The sequence below is a fragment of the Boleophthalmus pectinirostris genome, unplaced genomic scaffold (genome assembly GCF_026225935.1).
Source record: "Boleophthalmus pectinirostris isolate CB_2022bp ecotype Guang Dong unplaced genomic scaffold, ASM2622593v1 HiC_scaffold_14, whole genome shotgun sequence".
In the NCBI taxonomy this organism is placed as follows: Eukaryota; Metazoa; Chordata; class Actinopteri; order Gobiiformes; family Gobiidae; genus Boleophthalmus; species Boleophthalmus pectinirostris.
The window spans coordinates 24697065-24720233 of record NW_026571047.1 but is presented as its reverse complement, the minus strand read 5'-3'; the positions used below and the strand labels follow the sequence as shown (position 1 = coordinate 24720233).

At 39.4% G+C, this 23169-nt stretch overlaps 1 protein-coding gene across 2 annotated transcripts in view; it reads left to right on the top strand.

The window, feature by feature from the left end:
• The window catches only part of ppm1bb (protein phosphatase, Mg2+/Mn2+ dependent, 1Bb), a 57790-nt gene that overhangs the window by 22877 nt on the left and 11744 nt on the right, over nt 1-23169 (top strand). For both annotated transcript variants that reach the window (XM_020940685.2, XM_055149903.1), the window contains exons 2-5: nt 8453-9295; nt 9527-9644; nt 11724-11835; nt 16569-16626. In XM_020940685.2, coding sequence (XP_020796344.1) covers nt 8465-9295; nt 9527-9644; nt 11724-11835; nt 16569-16626 — 1119 coding nt within the window. In that variant the 5' untranslated portion in view covers nt 8453-8464. The remainder of the gene's footprint in view (nt 1-8452; nt 9296-9526; nt 9645-11723; nt 11836-16568; nt 16627-23169) is intronic.

Here is a 23169-nt window from a genome sequence, read left to right as displayed (position 1 = left end):
TCCAGATACAGAATGATCTGGTGCCGCCAGCTCCCACAAATTCACCTGAGTACAGTTCCATGTCTGATCCATGTGAACGGCTGAAAACACTGATACGCTGATGTAGTTCTTTGCGCCACGAAGTAATTCACCGCCAAAACACTAAGAGGCTAGAATATATGTCCATTCATATATACGGTCTGTGTGTACGACCTGCAGACGTATAATCTCTGAAAAGTTTCACTTGAACCATCTCCAACACGACAGAAGCACAGAACAGACTCAACATCAGCAGCACATCCCTCTGACACAGAAAAAACACTCATATTCTACTGAGTCGTGTCCTTTAGTCCGACAGACGCTGAACCACATCAGCGCACAATAGTTTTTTTGAGCGCTTAGTTTATGCAAATTAGCCATGTGGTTTTAAGTTTAGTTTCTGTAAAACGTAAACAATTATGCTCAAAGCTGTGTGGATAGGGAAGGCTTGCGGCACAGAAATGATGTATCTGGATGCAAATCGTTTCCGTTACAGTGATACGTTTCAGTGTAAACGTAACCTAAATTGCCTTTATTTAATTCCGCTCAATGTCTGGAGGTCAGGAAGGGTTCTTATTAGACAAGGACATTAATTTATTTACGTTGACCGGAAGAAAACACGCACTTCAGGTGCTACCGGCTTTTCTGTCATGCACTGAACAACCGCAATTATTTTTAAGAGGAGTAAACATTAACATGATCCAGGAATGAATTAATTCGGCTTTAAAATCTGAATTAAACCCCCCACTTACTCCGGAATTAAACGTAATTCCAAAGTAAGTAATTTACATTAAAAATTAAGTCTTTATGTGGTCTTTTTAAAGCGGAATTCATTTTTATTCAGACTTATTTTTATTCAAGCTAGGCAGGTGTATATGATGACGCTCTGAACAGAAGATGCAAAAGTGGTGTCACGTCTTCACTTTTTATTTCGAGTTTAGCAAAAGTGTGTGGAATTTGATTGGATATGCATGCCAGGCGGCTAGGTGGTGATGTATGTTATGTTATGACCAGAGTTTTGCGTCTTGGGCAGTGTAGACGTAAACGCTACGGTGGAGTGTATTCCTCTTTTCCACTCTGGAGGGTGGTTTCAGATTTTTGCATTTTAAGCCCCAAAAACGCCGTCACGAAAGGCATTTCTGATAAAATATTTAGTTGTTTTTACCCTCAAGCGTTCTTGAGTAAACAGGCCCTCAGAATTAAAGCTCTCATGTAAACGTGGCAAATGTCGCCCAAACCCCGTCTGTATCTGTAGACATGTCAGGATAATACACATTTAAGTAGCTGAAGAAATAAAGACAATAAACACTAATACTGAAACTAATTTATGACACAAAAACCGTGAAACAGGCTTAACGCTCCATTCTATTGTTAAAATCTTGAGTCGCAGGAACAACAGTGGTTCTAATGAGTCACAGAGGTTATTTATTCAAACCTCCACAAGCCCAAATCTCACTGTAGTAAAGTAAAATAACAAGGGGACACTGGACCAATCACAGAGCAGCATTGTGGTTTGGGGAGAAGCCAAGAGTGAAGCGCCCAAACAAACCAAAACAAACCAAAACAAACATGGCTGACAAACTTCAGCCTATTTGAGCAGAAATACGGACTATTTTGGTTTTGAAAATCATGCAGAGGGAAGCGCTTTGTGCATTTGTGGACAGGAAAGATGTTTGTGCCTTTTTTTCCAGTTGGATTTAAGCAAAGTTTGATTTTCTGCTGTTGTGATGCTTCAGCCGATCAGCTTTGAGTATTTGTCCCAATTGTTTGCTAAATTAAAGTGCTTATAACAGTTTGGACTCCTTATTTGACTAAAACACACTTAAACTCATTATATTTTAGATTTTATTGAAGATTCCAAACATTTTTGACAATTTTGGTAATTTTTTGTAAATTTTTTAGGTCTCAAATTTTACTTCCCTGGTCCAAAACTCCTGTAATGTGCACAGGAATTAATATTTGACAAATAAAAATGTAAGAAAACACCTTTTAGTTTGTTGAAATGTTGAAAATACTGAAAAAAAAAGTGTTTCTTGTGTAAACTGTGCCAAAGTTTTGGACAGAATTCTCCCCATGATATCATCAATATGAGACTGTCTAAGATAAAACTCTCTACTTCCCGTAATTTTCTACTTATTTTTCAACCTTCTTTGTAAATTGCTTCTGGCTTTGTGTGAAACTGAAATTTATATTTATACCTAGTATTATTCCACTAAATGAAAGCGCGTAAATATTAATTCCTGTGTACATTTAGAGGAGTTTTGGACCAGTGTAATATATAGTTGTTAGGTTATGGAAATCCTTTACGTGATGTTATGATTTCCAACCAGAAAGTAAAATTGGAAACTTAAAAAAACTGCCAAAATGGGAAGTCAAATGAATAGTCCAACTGGGTATCATTAAGAGTTTGCCGATAAGATACATACCTCAATACGATACATTTTTCGATACAGTGCACTTTCTATTCAATACGATTCGTTACGATATATTTCAAACAGTTCAGTAAAAAAAAGAAAACACTATCATGGCTGTGGTACTAAAAGTCTTTATTAAACCACTAAATTTGTAAAAAGTTAATATGAATAACACCCATTTTACTAAAAAAAAACAGTGAATATATCAAATGTGCGGCATAAACAAGCTTCTTTTCTCCAAACAAGCAACAAAACTGTAACTCTTTCACAAAACAATTGAGTAAAATATACCCCAAAATACTCTTGGCAATATATCGATACTGTATCATCACATTAAACAATTTAATATGAAATACACATGCTACACATCTCGGTACAGTGAGCTTTCACTTCGATATATTTCAAACCGATTCAATATGGTTCAATAAAAATAAAGGTTACATCATGGCTATGGTACTTAGTCTTTGTTAAACCATGTCTTGTGCGGAGTTAATATCAAACACAAACATTTTAATCCTCAAAACAGTGAAAATGTCAAATGTGTCGCACAAACGAGTTTCCGTCCTCTAAACAAACAACAAAACTGTAGCGCTGTAACAAAATAATTGAGTAAAATATACCCCAAAATACTCTTGGTGATATATTGATACAACAGCCCACGATGTCGATACTGTATCATCACATGAAACGATACGATATATAGTTGCTGATACAATACACATCTCGATACAATGAGCTTTCGTTTCGATATGATATATGTCAAACCGATTCGATACGGTTCAATAAAAATAAAGGTTGTGATACTAAAAGTCTTTGTTAAACTTCTTGTGCAAAGTGAATATGAAACATTTTAATCATCAAAACAGTGAAAATGTCAAACAATTGTGTAAAATATACCTAAAAATACTCTTGGCGATATATCGATACAGCAGCCCATGATATCAATACTGTATCATCACATTAAATGGTACAATATATCGACATTTCAATATTTTTTATCTTAATAGGCACTTTTAAGTTAATCCATTTTCAGCCGCTGTACCTCGTGGACCTGAGTGTGGGAGGCTGGGGTTGGGGGGGTTCCTCTGACTAAACAGACACTGGAGGATTATGGGTACTGAGATCTCGGACTGTTATGTGTGAAAATCCGTGCAGTGCGTATTGTGACAGGTCCGTGTACCTGTTTGAAAAGTGTCTCTCGTGTGGATCCGTGCGGTGTAAGAAATGTGAATGGCCGGCCCCACCCTGAGCCGACATGTGAGTGTGCGCGAGTATTTATAGCAGGTCTTTTCTCGTGTGCAGACGGTGACGGTGCGCGGCTCTGGGGCACTCCTTCCCAAGACCTGCCAGCCTTTTTTGGGCACATGTCTGTCCTCCAGCGCAGGGGCACAGGCCGGTGTAGAGGAGGAGTATAGGGTGTAGAGGAGGGAAAGGGACCAGTGTAGAGGAGGAAAAGAGGGTGTAGGGGAGGGAAAGAGGCCAGGGTAGAGGAAGGGAAGAGGCCGGTGTAGAGGAGGGAAAGAGGACGATGTAGAGGAAGGAAAGAGGCCAGTGTAGAGGAAGAAAAGAGGCCGGTGTAAAGGAGGGAAAGAGGCCAGTGTAGAGGAAGAAAAGGGCCGGGTAGAGGAGGAGCAGAGGCCGGTGTAGAGGAAGAAAGAGGCCGGTGTAGGGGAGGAGAAGAGGTGGGTGTAGAGGAGGGCAAGAGGCCGGTTTAGAGGAGAGCAAGAGGCCGGTGTAGAGGAGGGCAAGAGGCCGGTGTAGAGGAAGTAAAGAGACCAGTGTAGAGGAAGAGTAGAGGGTGTAGGGGAGGAGATGAGAAGAGAGCAAGAGGCCGGTGTGGAGGAGGAGCAGAAGAAGCCTCTGTAGAGGAGGAGCAGAAGAGGCCGGTGTAGAGGAAGGGCTGAGGAAGAGCAGAGGGCGCAGAGGAAGAGCAGAGGGCGCAGAGGAAGAGCAGAGGGCGCAGAGGAAGAGCAGAGGGCGCAGAGGAAGAGCAGAGGGCGCAGAGGAAGAGCAGAGGGCGCAGAGGAAGAGCAGAGGGCGCAGAGGAAGGCAGAGGGCGCAGAGGAAGAGCAGAGGGGCGCAGAGGAAGGCAGAGGGCGCAGAGGAAGAGCAGAGGGCGCAGAGGAAGAGCAGAGGGCGCAGAGGAAGCAGAGGGCGCAGAGAGAGCAGAGGGCGCAGAGGAAGAGCAGAGGGCGCAGAGGAAGAGCAGAGGGCGCAGAGGAAGAGCAGAGGGCGCAGAGGAAGAGCAGAGGGTGCAGAGGAGCATGGCCGGAAGAGAGAAAACAGTGAGATATTTAGAACTGCGTTAGAGAGAATATTATTGCAGGACTGTTTGACACACTGTATGTTCACTTAAAGGTACACTCTGTAACATTTCTGGTGTCGGGTCTGCCAACTGCTCGTCTCCATGGAGTTATTGCTTTGCCCAGAATGTTTCACAGTATGGCATTAAATCAGTCAAACGTTAAAATAAAATAATAAAACAATCTTAAAGTCTCTTGTCTCGGCGCAGTGCGGACCTTGACCTGAGGAGCTGCAGCAGTTCTCGACATTTAGACCTGGATCGATCCGTTTGTGGGAAAATAAAGCGGCACATTCACAGGGTTTGAAGAGCGTCTGCGCTGACTCAGGTGTCTGTAGATTACTGCAATACAGAGTCATGGAAATGTGTCTCCATGGTGATAAGGAAAAATAGACACAAGCGTTATGGAGCCTGTGTTTGGACCAAAATATTACCTACAGCAGTGAAACGTGATTAATGCCTTTTAGTGCGGTGGTGTCATGTCTGTTTCTGTTCAGAGTTGGACTGTTTCAAAGTGTGGCTAATGCAGTGTTATGATGAAATCGAACTATGATCTCAGCCCTATGGCGACCGACATATGTGATTCATATTAAGGAGGATTAGGGCTGGAACCACTATAATTGTGACTAGTCAATTATAGAAAATAATAGTGTTCGTATTTTGATAATTGCAGTAGTCATCTGCTCTATAGAAATTCTAAAAGGCATACGTAGACCATTTTATAACATATTACATCTGAATGTCAAAAAAGAATGAACAATTTCTGAATGTCATCAATTATACACTTTATTCGTAAATAGTCTTTATAGCCTTGAATCACTAGCCTGATTCATCAGACAGTTTAACTTTGTGGAAACCTTCTGACCTTGCAGAATTAGGATTCGTTCGCTTGATGGTACACAGGTACTTTTTTTATTTAACCAATCGCTGCTATTTGGTCATAACGTATGTAATGCGCAAAATCCCATAGGAAGAAGGGCAATAACGTCTTTCCCCTTGATAAAATTCACCAAACATTCTCTTTGTTCTGGATTTAAATCCTCAATCTCAGGAATCGTTGCCAACACAGAATGTAAATCTTTGTCTACATCCATCTCGACTGCTTTGTTTACTGTTGTGCTGTACCACAAAAGGGACACAGTCATGGCTTCACAGCTCTTCGCTGATTGGCCGGTGTGCGGTCTACAAATTCTGGGGTTTTTGCAAACCGTCTAGTGTATTCTGACTCCTGACCTAGTCGCTGGAGAGAAATGAAATTTAGGGGAGGCACTAGGTGGTGCCAGCCTGGCTATTGAATCACCTCATTTCAACCTTTATTTGGTAAAACATGTATTTAAAGATCCTATATTATAACAAAACGACTCTTGTGAGCTTTAAGTTATGTTATAATGTTACCTCATCGAAAACACACCTGGAATTGTGTTTTGTTTCATTCACACGTTATAATAATAACTTGTTATAATAATAAGTTCCAACTTGTGACATCATGAAGCGGTAGTTTTTTAAGTTTTCAGCTGCTTTGTACCTTTTGTTCAGAAGAGACTGGCAATTTCAGGACCGAAAATGTCCAAATGATTCTAGTGAAGGTTTATGGAGTTTAAAAACACAGTGGAGCAACTGTATTACCACATGACTTCACAAGATGGAACAGAGTGTTTGTGTGTGTTTGTGATGAGGAAACATTATAACGTAGATCAGAAATATGCTCCCTTTAAGTTAATTATAATATTTTTTTTTGCACTATAATAGAAAAAAAAGACCTCTCTTGTTGACATTGACGTTACTGCAGTTAAAGTTATTAGTGTTGGTTTAATTTTCGTGTTAAAATCGTCCTCGTCAGCTCCTTTAAAAACCAGATGAAGTTGTCGTTTCCGAGTGACACCTGCTTCAAAGGTCTTTACATTTTTTATGATGGACCAGGTCAGGTGCTGTTGGCCTGTGTTTTCTACTTAATGTGAGTAGTTCTGAAATATAAGACCCGTCTTTCTCTCTCTCTCTCTAATCATCTCTCCATTTCCCTCTCTCGTTTTCTTTCTCTCTCTCCTCCTCTATCTATACATCTGTCTTTCGATCTGTCTGTTTTTTCTACTTAAAAACAGACTGTAATTCTGAAAAATAAGACTCTTTTCTCTCTTTCTCTTTCTATTCTCTCTATCCATTTATCTTAGTCTATCTCTCTTTTTTCTTTTTGTTTTTATCTCTAATTGCCTGCCTGTGTTCTTCATGTCTATCAGTCATCTTTTTCTCTTTCTATCTCCCTTTTTCTTGCTCTATCTCTCTCTATCCCTCTTTCTTTTTCTTTCTCGCTTTCTCTGTTCCTTTTTCTCTTTCTTGTTCTATCGCTCACTGCCTATCCCCCTTCGCTCTTTTTCTCTCCCCCCTCACTCTTTCTCTCCATCTCTTCTTCTTTCTCTCTCCCTTTCTGTCTCTCTTTCTGTTTCTTTCTCCCCCCTCTCTTTTTCTGTTCCTCCTCCCTACCTCTCTTCCTGTCTTCCCTCCCCCTTTCTCTTTCTGCCCCCCCTGCCTCTCTTCCTGTCTTTCTCCCCCCTTTCTCTTTCTGTCCCCTCCTCTGGCTCTCTTCCTGTCTTTCTTTCTCCTCCTCTCTCTTTCTGTTTTTTTCTCCCCCTCTTTCTCTTTCTGCCCCCCCCCCCCCCACCTCTCTTCCTCTTTCGTTTTCTGCCCCCACTCTGCCTCTCTTTCGTTCTCCCCCTCTCCCTTTCCGGTTCTTTCTCCTCCATTCTCTTTCTGTCCCCCACTCTGCCGCTCTTCCTCTTTATTTCACCCCTCTCTTTCTGTCCTCCCTGCCTCTCTTTCTCTTTTTCTCCCCCCTCTCTGCTTCTCTTCCTCTTTCTTTCTCCCAGTTTCTCTTTTTCTGCCCCTCTCTTTATTTCACCCCTTTTTCTGTCCCCTCTGCCTCTTTCTCCCTCTCTCTTTCTCTTTCTTTCTCCCCCCATCTGCTTTTCTTTGTCTTTTTCTTTCTTCCCCTGTCTTCCTCTGTTTCTCTCTCCCTCCTCCTCCTCCTCTCTCGTTCCTTCCTGGAGTCTTCTTTTCCGTGCTCTTCCGTGCAGTGAACACGGAGCTTGGCCGTGTCACGTTTTGCTGACAGTCGGTGTAACTCGGGGTCGGGGCCTGGGCCAGAGCAGAAATGAAATCATTGTCTGCAGTTTGCATGTTTCCCACAGGCTCCACTTGCACAATACTGTCTGAGAGTAAGGGAGCCCGGAAGGACACAAGGCCGGTGGTGTGAATCTGAGAGCTCGGTAATGACGTGATTGGCTTTTAGTGTGAGCTGTAACTGAGCTAATAGTTAAATGAAGTCAAAGAGGATCTGTGTTTTCAGAGCACACACGACTGTCTGCAGACCTTTGCTCTTTGGCCACAACCTTCATTAATTTAAACAACACGAGTGTAAAAGTCGAGCAAAGGCTAGACTCTCACGCTTCTGCTTCTTCCTCTCATTTCTGACCCTTTGGAGAAATGGGATGGTTTTATACTCACGCTGAAAAATTGAACAAAAATGTCAGTTCTTTCATTCTTAAAACTACAAATTTGTGAGTGGGTTTGTCTTTCATTGACGTCAGGATTATCAGGACTAACCTTTATCTTTCTCTGTCCAGCTGTCCACACAACGAAAGTATATGGCCTTTTCCGTTGCTGTTGAATGTTATTGGAGGTTGCTTCACTCTCTTGACTGACCGCTCTCCCTCTGTGCCCGCAGGTGTAGGCAGCGATGGGTGCATTCCTGGACAAACCCAAAACAGAGAAGCACAGTGCCCATGGCGAGGGGAACGGGCTGAGGTACGGCCTGAGCTCCATGCAGGGCTGGAGGGTGGAGATGGAGGACGCGCACACGGCCGTGGTGGGGCTGCCCCATGGACTCGCCGACTGGTCCTTCTTCGCCGTGTACGATGGGCACGCGGGCTCCAGAGTCGCCAACTACTGCTCGGGACACCTGCTGGAGCACATCCTGTCAGGCGGCGCGGACTTCGGCTCCAGCCCCTGCTCCGTGGAGGGCGTGAAGGACGGGATCCGCTCCGGCTTCCTCAACATAGACGAGTACATGCGCAGCTTCTCGGACCTGCGCCAGGGCCTGGACCGCAGCGGGTCAACGGCCGTGTGCGTGCTCTTGAGCCCCACACACCTATACTTCATTAACTGTGGGGACTCGCGCGCCGTGCTGTGCCGCGACGGCACCGTGGGCTTCTCCACACAGGACCATAAACCCAACCTGCCTCGAGAGAAGGAGCGCATCCAGAAAGCCGGGGGCTCCGTCATGATCCAGAGGGTCAACGGCTCCCTGGCCGTGTCCCGGGCGCTGGGAGACTACGACTACAAATGTGTGGACGGTAAAGGCCCCACGGAGCAGCTGGTGAGTCCAGAGCCGGAGGTGTGTGTGCTGGAGCGTGCCGGAGAGGGGGACGAGTTTATCGTTTTGGCCTGTGACGGCATCTGGGACGTCATGTCCAACGAGGACGTGTGTGAGTTTGTGCGCTCCAGACTGCAGGTGTGTGAGGACCTGGAGAAGATCTGCAACTCTGTGGTGGACACCTGCCTGCACAAGGTGAGGCCGGAGGACAGAGCTTTGCACAAGTATTTATCTAAAGGCTTTTTCAGTCTCTGTTTCTATTTCATCTTCAAGCTGTTTTCTTTTTACACTCTGGGGAAAGGGAACCAATATAACTTGTGTCCCTGTAACCCCAGTAAATGTCACTATTCAAACTATTCCTCCCTTCTATTCCCCTTTCCCCTCCTGCCTCCGTTTGTGACTCTGTGTCTCCTGCGTGTCCCTCAGGGGAGCCGGGACAACATGAGCGTGGTGCTGGTGTGTTTGCCTGGAGCGCCCAAAGTGTCAGAGGAGGCTCTGAAGAAAGAGGAGGAGCTGGACAAGTATCTGGAGACGCGTGTACAAGGTCAGTTTACCACAAAACAAACAGAAGACACAATGTACAATAGACATTACTGGAAAGCGTACGGTAGGGCTTTGCAATGGAAGGATTTTTAACCAAGGTAACAATTAATGCTCCACAAAAACTGATCCAAGAATGTCAGACTAATACACCGCTACACCACCAGCACAGTTTACAAATCCTGAACTGTGTTTGCCCATATTTTATCTACACAGGACAAACATGCGTGGATTGGATATTCAAATTACAGTAACTATATTTGTATGGCTATAACTTTTTATAGCTTTATAATAAGCATCTTTGCTGTGAAATCCTCTTGTAAATAATAAATGCTGTTATAAAAGTTGTCTAAATATTAACTTTTGACGTAGGGGAAAAATTACTTATTTCTTCACCCAAAACATCAAAGGGCAAATATTACACTATTTTCTGATGTGTTATAATGTTGTTTCTTCATCACAAACAGACCTGGAGTTGTGTTTTTTTTCATTCACACATGTTTAAAACACAAACCCTGCGTATTTAGGCTGTCTCTCTACTGTATTAAATGTAAAAAAGCTGTTAACTTGACATCACAAGGTGGACCAGAGCATGCTGAGCTTTGGAAATGTAAACAAACTAATATTCTGTCTGTTTTTGATGAGTTTGCAACATTATAACACGGCTTAAAGTTCACAAGAGTCGATTTTAAGACCTTTAATTTTTGAGTTTTGGCCCCACATACGGGTCATTTCGGGTGAGAGCTCTGACCCGATGACCTCAGGCGGTTTGAGAAATGATTTTGGAGGGTCAGCTGAATCCAGTGGCCTCATACAGAGCTGACTTTGTGTGCACATATCAGGGCAAAACAAACATTCTTTAAATTGTGCAAATATTTTCTACAAACCGCTGATATGTTTTGCTGTTTCTGTTTTTCTGTGTGAGTGGGAGATATGTCTATGGGCAGGACGAATGTTATTATGAAGCGTTTTCTTGTATTTTTACGGCTAGGGTCATTAGCTCGTTGCAATTTTGATCAAGTCTGACAGCAAAAATGCAAAGCTAATGATGCGAGACACAATACGATCGCTACAGACTTAGTAACACCTTCATTATTTCTTGTAAAAGGGGTGACGTCCTATTCACAGAAGGAATTATTCATTTTTGAGCAATAGAAACACCCGTAATGAATAAATGCTAGATGGATGTGTTTAATGTCACACTGTGGAACATTCCAGGCAAAGTAATAACATCTCCATGAATACAACCACCCGAAAAGTTGCACAATGCACCTTTAAATAACATACCATATTTTTCAGATTATAAGGCGCACTTAAAATCCTTTTAATTTTCTCAAAAATCGACAGTGCGCCTTATAATCCGGTACGTTTTATGTATTAATTCTGGTTGTCTTTACTGACCTCGAACCAATTTTATGTGGCACACGGCGCTCAAAAATCTGTCAAAATGTTTTAGTACGACTTTGGTAAGTTATGAAGCCACACCGCTTGATGGATTGTCGGAGCATTACGACTGCCGAAATCAGGAGCCTTGCGAAGCAATAATCTCTGAAAAGTCGTGTCCTTTAGTCCGACAGAAGCTGAGCATCAGTGCACAAGGAGAAAGCTCAGGCTTTTTTTCAGCACTTATAGTTTATGCAAGTGAACCATGTGGTTTTAAGTTTTGTTTCTGTAAAAAGTAAACAAATGTGCGCAAACTTGCATTACACACATTATTACTTGGTGTATATTTGAGTCGGCCTTGGAGGAAATAAAAAAAAAAAAAAATTCACATTCATAATACACAGCTCACCAAGACACCACCGGGTGAGTTATGCCATGATCTGCCAATGGATCATGAGGGATCAGTCTCAAGTGTCGTCTGTTTTGTTTAATGCGCCTCATAATCTGGTGCACCTTATGTATGAAAATAGATGAAAGAATTCAACATTATTGATATTGAGCCTTATAATCCAGTGCGCCTTATAGTCTGAAAAATACAATAATTAAATATATTTTCTTTGAACCTAGGACAAAAAGAAAATCTATGTCTTTGCCCTCTCTGCAGCTTCATTTTTCAAACTCTGACTCTTGTTGTTTGTAGACCTCCTGGGGGGCTGTGGAGAGAGTGGACTGCCTGACCTGGTGACCGTCCTGAGGAGCATCGCGTCTGAGAACATCCCCAACCTCCCCCCGGGCGGAGGCCTGGCCAGCAAGTGAGTCCTGCACTGAGTCCACACGGGTACACGAGCTGACAGATGTAATGCTATCAGAGGCTGGGAATCAATCACTCTTTATTTAAAGAGCCCTTTACAAAACTCACGGTGACCGAAGTGCTTTCCAATAAAATCAATAAAACAAAACATTAAAAACCAATCCAGTCTGAATAGATACTGTACGCTGTGAGTTTGGATTGAAACAGGCCAGTCTGTGATAGTGCTCATACCGGGGGACAGTCTGTTCCAGAGTGTGGGGCCAGTGACAGAGAAAGCCCAATTACCCCAGTGTGGCTCTGGGAATTGACTGTTGTAAGCAAGCAGCATCCACAGAGAGTTTACAGTAACATTTCCCATCTTAAAATTCTCCACTTTTAGTCTAAAACATCCTGGATTATACAAAAGCATCATAAATTACACTTTGTTTCCCATTCTTCTACCACTAAACATTATCTAATGAACAATTTAAAGGTTAAATATAGTGACCAAAAAGGACTACTTAAAGATGGGCAGTAAGTGACATTTGAATTTGATGAGATTAAATTATTCAAATTAAATGCTCTTGAACAGAGGTGTCAAAATTTAAAACTGGGACTAAGTTGTTCACCAAAATATTTATTGAAAAATTTCAACAACATGTGCATGTTTTCTCTTCTTTCGATGTAATGTTAAACCTTTTCTTGAAAATAAATGTTTAATATTAGTTTTGCTTAAACACTTAACCCAGAACAAGTATAATATAAAATAATAACAAAATTTAAAAATAATGTCTCTATAGTCTAACTGTAGTCAGCGGGCCAGCTCTAGAACTTATTTGATATGATCTCGCGGGCCAAATATAATTATATCACGGGCCAAATTTGGTCCCCGGGCCTGAGTCTGACATGTCTGCAGCCTAAATATACAGGGTTTGTGTTTTAAACATGTGAATAAAACAAAACACAACTCCAGGTCTGTTTTTGTGATAAGGGAACAACATTATAACACAGATCATAAAACTGTGTAATATTGAGTCATTAAATCAACAGTTATTTCTTCCTTTGTATTTTTTAAATAGATTAATTATTCAAATTTCAGCACGCACCCTCACAGTGATTCAGATATTGAGAGAAGGCCTGTATTCAAGTTTGGGCATGAAGTTCTTCTGATTTGGCAGAGGCTGAGACACTAACGATCAGATATGGGAAATATAAACAAGGATAAGTCCAGACTGGCAGAAAAACCACTGACGACACTGGTTTGTGGATTTTAATAAAGGCCAATGATTTTATCTTGTGAAATGATGCGCACAGCATTTCTTGAAAGCTTAAGGTCGTTTAAGGGTCCACCTCATTAAACAGATTAGAAAATGTGCAGTGTATTGTTTTTGGAGGCATCTAGTGGTGAACATGTACACATCACAAACAAGTTTTCTACACTTGTATTTCAAAATCAACTCCCATATATGTTAGTTATGAGGAAAAAAAATATTTAGTGTATTTTAAAAATTTTAAATATTCACTTTATTCAAAAAATGTCCCTCTGATTTTTATAAAACAATAAATTATAGGTGTTTTGTTAAATTTTATTGTTAAATTGCTCCCTCATAGTATACCTGCTCTAGGGCTGGGTATCATTAAGAAGTTGCTGATACGATACATAGCTCAATACAATGTACTTTCGGTTCAATACGATATATTTTAAATCGATTCAATACAGTTTAATAAAAAATAAAGGCTAAATCGTGGCTGTGATTCTAAAAGTCTTTGTTAAACCACTTCAAGTTCATATGAAACACCAACATTTTAATCATCAAAACAGTGAAAATGTCAAATGTGTCGCATAAACGAATTTCCTTCCTCTAAACAAGCAACAAAACTATAGCTCTTTAACAAAATAATGTTGTAAAATATACCAAAAAATACTCTTATAGATATATAGTTACTGCTGTCCCTGATATCGATACTGTATCATCACATTAAACAATACTTTATAGAGATGTTTCAATATTTTTGCACACCTCTAACCTGTTTTTTAATGCGTTTTTACCCAGTATAGTCAAACACAAAAATCCTAAAAAGAATTAAACACTTATAACTAATATTTTTTTAACTAACTCTTTAAGCTTTGGTACTTGACTTTGCGCTGTTGACCTCGATTAACAGGAAAAACAAATATTGTGGTTTGAAAATCACACTTTCAATTACCTCACCACCTGTTGTACGTGTATCATTAAGAAGCTCTGTGGAACCGTTTCTGGTTTTGCTGCATGCTTGTTTCTCTAATGTTTCGCAATATGTCTTTATACCAATCTATTTAACATTATTTAATTACTGGTTTACTGCTCAAAAATACCTTGAAAACCACACCACCTCGCCACAGACCCAATTTGTAACTTGGCTTGTTTCCACCACCTGCTTCTTGTTTTCATGGAGATAGACACATTTAAAGCCATAATGTGTGACTTTTTTTTTTGTAGCAGTAGTTTATTCAGGTCATTTTGGAGCACTACAACAAACAAACAAAACAAAATAAAACTAAAAACATGGATCACGACTGAAAGGGTTTAGGCTGAAGTAAAAAAAAAACAACTTAGAAACAAAAGCAGCGTATGAACAGAAAGTTTACATTTTACAATTTATTTATTAAATTTTTTTAATCAGCATCTTAGGTTGTTCCCTATACTAACCCCTCTAAGAGAAATACAATCACTTTTTTCTTAGTTCTTATCTTCCTTTTTTAAAGATGACAGTTTTTGTTTTTGTTTTTTTCCATTTATGGTAATACAAACTAATAATAATGTTAACGAAAGCACAAAAGTTTATCGTTTATGATTGTACAAAATAAACCACAGTGAGAATGAAAAAATGTGAGATTATTGATTGATTTTTATTTTTATTTTCCATTTATGGTTGTACAAACTAATAATAATGATAAAGAAAGCACAGTCACAATCTAGACAAAGTAATAAAGTCTTCACTAGAAAAGTTACACAGTGTATCTTGCACTATTTAACTGTTGCTTGTTTCTATGGATATGTCTTGAATGTTCCATAGTATGACATTAAACAGCTCTACCTTACATTTATTGAATTACAGGTGCTTTTACAGCTCAAAAATAACTAGAAAAACTAACATTCTGACTGTGAGCGGGGTCACCTCACCACAGACCCAATTTGTAACTTGGCTTATTTACACCACCTGCTTCTTGTTTCATGGAGATAGACACATTTAAAGCCATGATATGTGAGGTTGTTTTGTTTGTTTTTGTTTTTCTTAGTAGTAGTTTATTCGGTCATTTTGAAGCACTACAAAACAAAACAAAACATAGACTACAACCCCATGGATCATGACCGAAAGGTTTAGGCTGAAGTAAAAAAAAACAAAAAACTTAGAAACAAAAGCAGCGTATGAACAGCAAGTTTGCATTTATCATTATTATTATTAATGTTTTTTTTAAATCAGCACTTAGGTTGTTCCCTATGCTAACCCCTCCAACAGAAATACAATCACTTTTTCTCTTAGTTTCTTAGTTTTTATCTTCATTTTTTTTTTAAAGATGCCAATTGTTTTTTGTTTTTTTGTTTTTTTTCCGTTTATGGTCATACAAACTAATAATAATGTTAACAGCGGCGCAAAAGTTTATCATTTATGACTGTACAAAATAAATCGCAGTGAGAATGAAAAAAATTGAGATTGATGATTTTTTATTTATTTTTTTTTCATTTATGGTTGTATGAACTAATAATAATGATAAAGAAAGCACAGGCACATTCAAATCAAAGTGATCAAGTCTTCACTAGAAAAGTTACACAGTGTATCTTTAAAGGTGCACTATGTAACTGCTGCTTGTTTCTATGGATATGTCTGGAATGTTCCACAGTATGACATTAAACAGCTCTACATTACATTTATTAAATTACAGGTGGTTTTACAGTTCAAAAACAGATTCTGACTGTGAGCGGGGTCGCCTCTCCACAGATCTGACCTGTAACTGTAACTTGGTCTGGTTTGGTCTCCATTAGGGGTGTGCAAAAATATCGGAATATCAATATATCGTATCGTTTAATGTGATGATACAGTATCGATATCGTGGGCTACTGTATCGATATTTCACCAAAAGTATTTTTAGGCATGTTTTACTAAATTATTTTGTTACAGAGCTACAGTTTTGTTGCTTGTGGAGTGAAAGGAAGCTCATTTATTCAACACATTTGATATTTTTACTGTTTTTATGATTAAAATGTTTGTGTTTCATATGAACTTTGCACAAGAAGTGGTTTAACAAAGACTTTTAGTGTCACAGCCATGATTTAGCCTTTATTTTTTATTGACTCGCATCGAATCAATTTGAAATATATCATATCGAATCGAAAGTGCTCTGTATCGAGATATGTATCGTATCGTGGCCTGTGTATCGAGGTATGTATCGTATCGGCAACTTCTTAATGATACCCAGCCCTAGTCTCCATGAAGATAGAAAAGTTTAATACCACACTGTGAAACTTCTGAGACTACGCAATAACATTTTCACGGACAAAAACATCTGACCGAACCTCCACCGGAAAAGTTACACAGTGTAGCTTTAAGAATCCCACAGTGCATTAACAGTCCACAAAAAGACTCCCATTTATGGATGTTTATAAAGAGCGGAAGAAGAGTCGATCAATACACATTTACCAACCATTAACAGACTACGCAGAAGCCAGAGCTCCTTTCCAAGCAATTTATGTCTCTTTCCCTTTGTGCTTTTAGACGCAGCGTTATCGAGGCGATCTACAACAAGCTGAACCCTCACAGAGAAGAAGAAGGGGTGAGTGTTATACCCACACCTACAGGGCCCGAGTGACCCCTGGGCGCCGGAGTGACCCTCGGGTGCTGTCTATAGGGACCCCATTATGGTCACGGTTGTGTTGTTGATGCTGAAGAATGGATGGAGTTTGTGAAGAGGAGAAAGGAAGCGAAAGATGTGATCACATTTACCTTGGCAAGCGCAATGTAAAGAAAAACTCACAATGAAAACATTCCCGGTTTGTGTGATGAGAAATGCAGAGAGTGAACGCTTTTGAACCAAGTAAGAGAGCAATATTAGCCGTCTGTAACTGTGTGTTTACAGGGATGAGTAATGGTGTAAACTACACGTGGTAAACTGATTTCTTTTACCTGTGGACATGGCTATGACCCCAACATTATTATTTTCTAGTCAATAAACATGCAATGATTATGTTTGTGTGCCATAATTTCTGGACTATAAGCCGCTACTTTTTTCTCACACTTTGAACCCTGCGACCTGTACGACGATGTGGCTGATTTATGGACGGATTATTCGTTTATCTACACAGTGGATACAGAAAGCGCCACTGTCTGTGCGATTAACACATGGATCTAGAGTTAACATGAAAGCGAGTGCGTAAATGATGAGAAGAAATGTCTCGAACTTCAGTAGCCGGACATCCACTCATACCTGATCTCGTGATATTGTATTGTCAAATAGCCCCACCCTGCCTGAAATCTGCTGAATCTACGTTAGAGATGTAACAATAACCCAAATATCGTGATATTGTATTGTCAAAGTTCTCACAATAATGTCGTGGACCACCACAATGTATCGAATTACAAATCTCTTTGCTTAAATTAAGAGTAAATTAAGCAATAGCTGAAAAACTACATAGACCACAATCCTTTGCTCCATTTCATTGCAGACTACATGAAGAAATAACAGTTCTAAGCACTTTTAAGTCTTAGTTCTTTGGATTAAAGCTTGTCAAGGCATTTTAAGAGGAAAAAGTAGAATATTCACAGTTTTGTTAGTCTCCACAAAATATCACAATAAATATATTGTGAGATGGTCATGAAAATATCATATCGAGAGATTTGGATATTGTTACATCCCTAATCCTCCCCATCATATTGTGAGTTTTCCCATGATATCGCAATAAATATCGTACCGTAACAATATTGTATAGTGAGACTTGGATAATGTTACACTCCTAATCTACGTCACTTCTCGCTCTACCGCGCCTGTCGTCTGATAATCCTGTCTTAATACTGTCATGTTCCAAAAACGCATGTACCGCTTTTTAATTAAAAACTTAAAAAAATCTTTCAGTGTAAATATCTCAAGATACAATGTGGACGCTTAAGGCTTTTAGACAAGTATGGCCTATAGATGTACTTATTTTTTTCTTTTAAAATTTCGTTGAAGCAGGCTTATATTCAGGTGCGCTCAATAGTCCGGAAATTACGGTAATACTTTGTTCATGGGTTTCAGTGTCATGAAAAGTTATTGAAGATAATTTTGGATCTTTTGAATGGTCAACCGTCCTCAAAATGGCACCATATCACAGGAAGCTGAAACCCATGGATAGAATTAACAGGCCATTCCTTCATTAAATTCAACAAAATAATCTAGTTTGTTCTTCTTACTTAAAAACCTGGGGACCCCCTGAGAATCTTTGGAGACCCCCAGATTAGGAACAACTGTTGGAAGCCAATGATTGAATGCTTGTGAATTCTTGTGAAGTAAATAAATGTATTATACTATTTCTATATGGGTTAAAGTGTATAGTTGATATAATGCTCTTTTTTTTTTTTTTTCACGTTGTCCAAGATTGTTTTTATTTTCTGAAATTTGTTTCGCTTTTTTCACTGAACTACTCAGATCTGTCACATTATTATTCAGACTTTTTTTTTTATGTAAATATGATGACAAATATTATCTAAAGAGCTCATTTTACTAATCATGACTAACTACCCAATTTTGTGGAATATAATATAACTTCTACTTGAAAATACAAACCATAAGATTGTTTTAGTGTATGTTAAAATTTTAAGATAACAGTAACAAACACATACTCTCATTTTATCTTTTAACAAAAAAAAAACATCTTGTGATTACTCCTCCCTCATCTGAGAACTACATTTGACAAAATACAGCCTCAGAAAATCATTAAAACTTTCAAAAGCTAAACAAAAGTTTCATTACTATTCACTTTTCTTTTTTCTTTTTTTTTTTTTTTTTAACAATGACGAACATTATCTAAAGAGATCACTCTACTAACCATGACAAACTACCAATTTTTTGTGTACTACTTGAAAATAAATGACATAAAATTGTATTAAGATATCATTTTTAATCTAACAATGCCCTCATTTTACCCCTGAGTTTACTGGTTCAAGACAATCTTTTAGCAAAAAAACGACATCTTGTGATTGACTATTATAAATAAGTCTATTCATTACGAACTACGCTTTACAAAACATAGCCCCAGAAAATCATTAAAACTTTCAAAAGCCAAATTAAAAGGAAATTAATGTTCACGACTCTCCTTTCCCTGGGGCAGCGAGCTTCAATGAATCGAGACTGTTGTCGTATCTTTTGAGGAATCTTGCTTTGTAGCTGAAGTTTTGGGCTATTAATGTAAACATTTCACAACTTTTAAGATAATTTATTGTGTTTTAATCTGAGTTTCGGACAACGCCCCAACTATATTTCTACTTTAATTTGGTGTTTTGTTGCGTGGAGGGCTGCCAGGTGAACTTGGTTTTAAAATAGTTTTTGCTTAACGCCGCTTTATCTTTACAGTGGACGTGAATGCGAGCGCGTGCTTCTGTTACCTCTGTTTTATGAATGAACTGGGTGAGGAAAGCAACCTCAAAGCTTTAACAAGGCCTTAAAGTACGTTTTACAGCCAAACCAAGTCTTGTAACACATATAAAATCTATACTTGCTCATTGAGTTGTCAGCGACTTTGAGACACGTGCTGATGCCGTAAAGAAGTTTTACTCGGTCCATGTACCGGTCGTTCTTTAGAATTTCAATTAAGAACGAAAAACAGTAAAATGTAAAAACAGTTTATTTCATTATTCTGTTTTAGTGTCAAACAAAAAGACAGATTTCAATCTCTATTTACAATATTTAATTTAAAGTTAGTTTTTTTTTGATTGGGGTTATTTTAAATTAGACAAGCTTGTTCTACCTAGTGCCTCTGCTCAATTTCATTTCTCTCCAGCGACTAGGTCAGGAATCAGAATACACTAGACATTTCTCAAAAACCCCAGAAGTGCAAGTTCGGGCACCAGCCAATCAACAAAGAGTCATACATTCTGTGTTGTCAACGATTCCCGAGATCGAGGATTTAAAGCCGGAACAAAGAGAATGTTTGGTGAATTTTATCAAGGTGAAAGACGTTATTGCCCTTCTTCCTACGGGATTTGGGAAAAGCTTAATGTACCAGTTAGTCCCGTTAGCAGCGCATTACATACGTCACGGCCAAATAGCAGTGATTGGTTAAATAAAAAAAGTACCTGCCTAACGTCGAACGAACGAATCCTAATGCTGCGAGGTCAGACGGTTTCTACGAAGTGAAACACGTGATGAATTAGGCTAATTTTAAATAGTCTTGGTGCCTTTTTTTCAATTTTGATGTTTTATTCTCTCTGGTTTATTTGCCCCAGAAGTTCTGCTGCTCAACTGAATAAATTAGAGTTTATTGTCATAGAGTACAACAATGACTTTCTAAGACGGAAAAGTAAACGCGTCGCTATAAAATAAGACGACATGTTTGTCAACAAAACTGCAACGATTTTTCAGGGCAGTCCTTCTAGCAGCAGAACTTCTGGACCAAATAAGCCAGTGAGAATAAAATATCAAACTTAAAATAGGTACTGAGACTGTTTTTGATTGGTGTTATTTGAAATAAACTTTAAATTAAATATTGGAAATAGAGGTTGAAATCTATTTTGTGTTTGACACTAAAAAGGAACAATGCAATAAACTGTTTTTGCATTTTATTAGATTTTATTTTCGCTCTTAATTGAAATTCAAAAGAGCAAATGGTACACGGATCGTACTCAATGCATTGTTTCTGTATTTTGATCATCTTTATATCCTATTTGGTTTTTGTAGCCTGAGTAATTTGTCACTTTCTGGGAAGTTATTTAACGGAATCAGGAACTGTGAAATCCAAAAAGAGAAATGTGGGTCTTAGATCAATTTTTCAGGCTAAACCTTTAGACCTCAGACAGTTACTGTAAATAAGTTGACCTATATAAAGAGGTACACACAAAAAAACTAGACAGCATTATCAAGAGTTTGAAAGAAAATGAAAAAAACAAAACTTTGAATTCTGGTTTGGAATTTGAAATAATTTTAGCAGGACTTAAGTGATGTGTGAAATTGCTTGTCTACTCTGTAAAGTTGATGCGAAAGTTATGTTAAGTTCCTGGTTGTATAGGGTGACCAGAATTTCAAAATCAAAACCTGGGACACTTGTTACGCACTCGGTGAGTCGGTATGTTCACATTTTCTTTGTGTTTTGGTCATTTTTTAAGCAGTTTTTCTGTATTTTGACAATGTATGTGCCTCTTTACTGTTGGCCGGGATCAGACTGGTCTAAAATAGGGACATTTTTTGTATAAAACTGGGACAAATCACTGGTTTTGGATAAATCTGCTGGGTCAGGGGACACAGGCGTCAAAACTGGAACTGTCCCGGGGAAATGGGAATGTCTGGTCACCCTAAACACTGAACAAACTAGACCTGACTTCCTTTGTATTATTTACTGAACGCAGTGATACGGTGAAAGTGTGATGTCTTATTTGGTGTTTTTAGAGGTACAAAATGTAACCTGGTGCTAGTCTGATGGCTGGTGTCGCCCCAGGCCTGTGCGGGGGGAGAGGAGGAGAGTGAGGAGGGAGACGGGAGCACGGCGGCCCACCTGCTCGAAGCCCTGCGCCATTTCCGCATGAACCACCGGGGGCAGTATCGCTCGGTGCTGGAGGAGACGCTGGCTTCGTACCACCTCCGGGACAGCGAAGAGAGAGCAGCCGGATTACAGCCAGGAGGATGAGAACCGGCCCGCCTCCCCTCCCTCTCCCCCCTCGCCCCCGCCTTCACCCGCCACTGAGCTGGATTCTGGCCCAGACGAAACCACACCCTCCCCGGACTGACCACGCCCCCTTCCCTCCACAAAGCCACGCCCATATCCTGCTCTTAAATTGCATATGACAGGTTTCATGTTTTTCTAGTTATACTTTGGTTTGGTGGGGTAGTACCTGAAGTGAATATTTATCCTAGTTAAGTGGCAGTTTGTGCAAAAAAAATTTACGTAAAAACATACAACAAGTAGCTCTGAGTTTGGCCTGTAATGATAATTGACCAAGAAATTATTGCGATAAACGATAATATTGACATTTTGAGACCAGTTTCAACTATTATGACAATGGAATAAAAAAACAAATATGCCCTTTCAAAGATCAATGAACTTTACTGTCTAAAGAACATTTAACACAGGAAATGCAAGACAAACAAAAACAAGAGACCTAAATAAAATAGACTTGTTAATATAAGAATAGCCTAATGTAGTAGGGATGTAACGATATCCAAATCTCTCGGTACAATATTTTCACGATACACATCTCACAGTATGGTATTTATTGTGATATTTTGTGGAGGCTAACAAACAAAATTGTAATTATGCTACTTTTCCTCTTAAAATCATTTAATAAGACTTAATCCAAAGAACTAAGATTTAAAAGTGCTTAGAACTGTTATTTCTTCACGTAGTTTGCACTAAAACAAAGGATCATGGTCGATGTAGTTCCCTCTGTTTCTTTTAGCTATTGCTGCATCATAATAATGAATTTAAGCAAAGAAACTCGATTTGATATGTTGTGATGATCCACGATATTATTGAGAGACATCTGATGTTACGATATCACGATATTTTGGTTATTTTTGCATCCCTATAATGTAGTCTTACTTACAGCAATAAATAAATAAAATGGATTATTAAGTCTCTGGAACAAAATTGCCCAACTAGCTTGTGACTTTCTACTTCTCGCGGCGCTCTCTACTCAGTGATGATACGACACCATGTGACTGGCAGCATAAACCGTATATAAATGGACATAGCTAACGTTCCAAATAGGAAGTTTGTATTAGAGGTCTACGCGGGATAGAATTTCCAGTCTAGTTCCCACCCGCACCTGCTGCTCCCCGAATCTGCGATATTTTGACCCGCTCACGCCCGCAAAATCCCGCAAGAATGGGACATTTGCGTTCTTAAGCTCTATCAAACACGAAGAAGCGGAAAGGAATTGTCTAAAATGTGCGCGAGATTAGACCACGTCCACAAATTTAGGCTGCTTAAAATGTTTTTATTAATGCCAAATAAAATCTCCAGCACAAATGAGGTATGATAGGCCAACATTAATCATTCAAAATGTGTCCCATAGGCTCTCGTTTTTATGTGGCTCTTGCGGCTCCTACTGTTCCTGACATCCATTGCTGCTGCTGCTGTGAGCCTCGTCATTTTGGTCTTGAAGTGTTCGTATTAACCCGCTCTACATGATC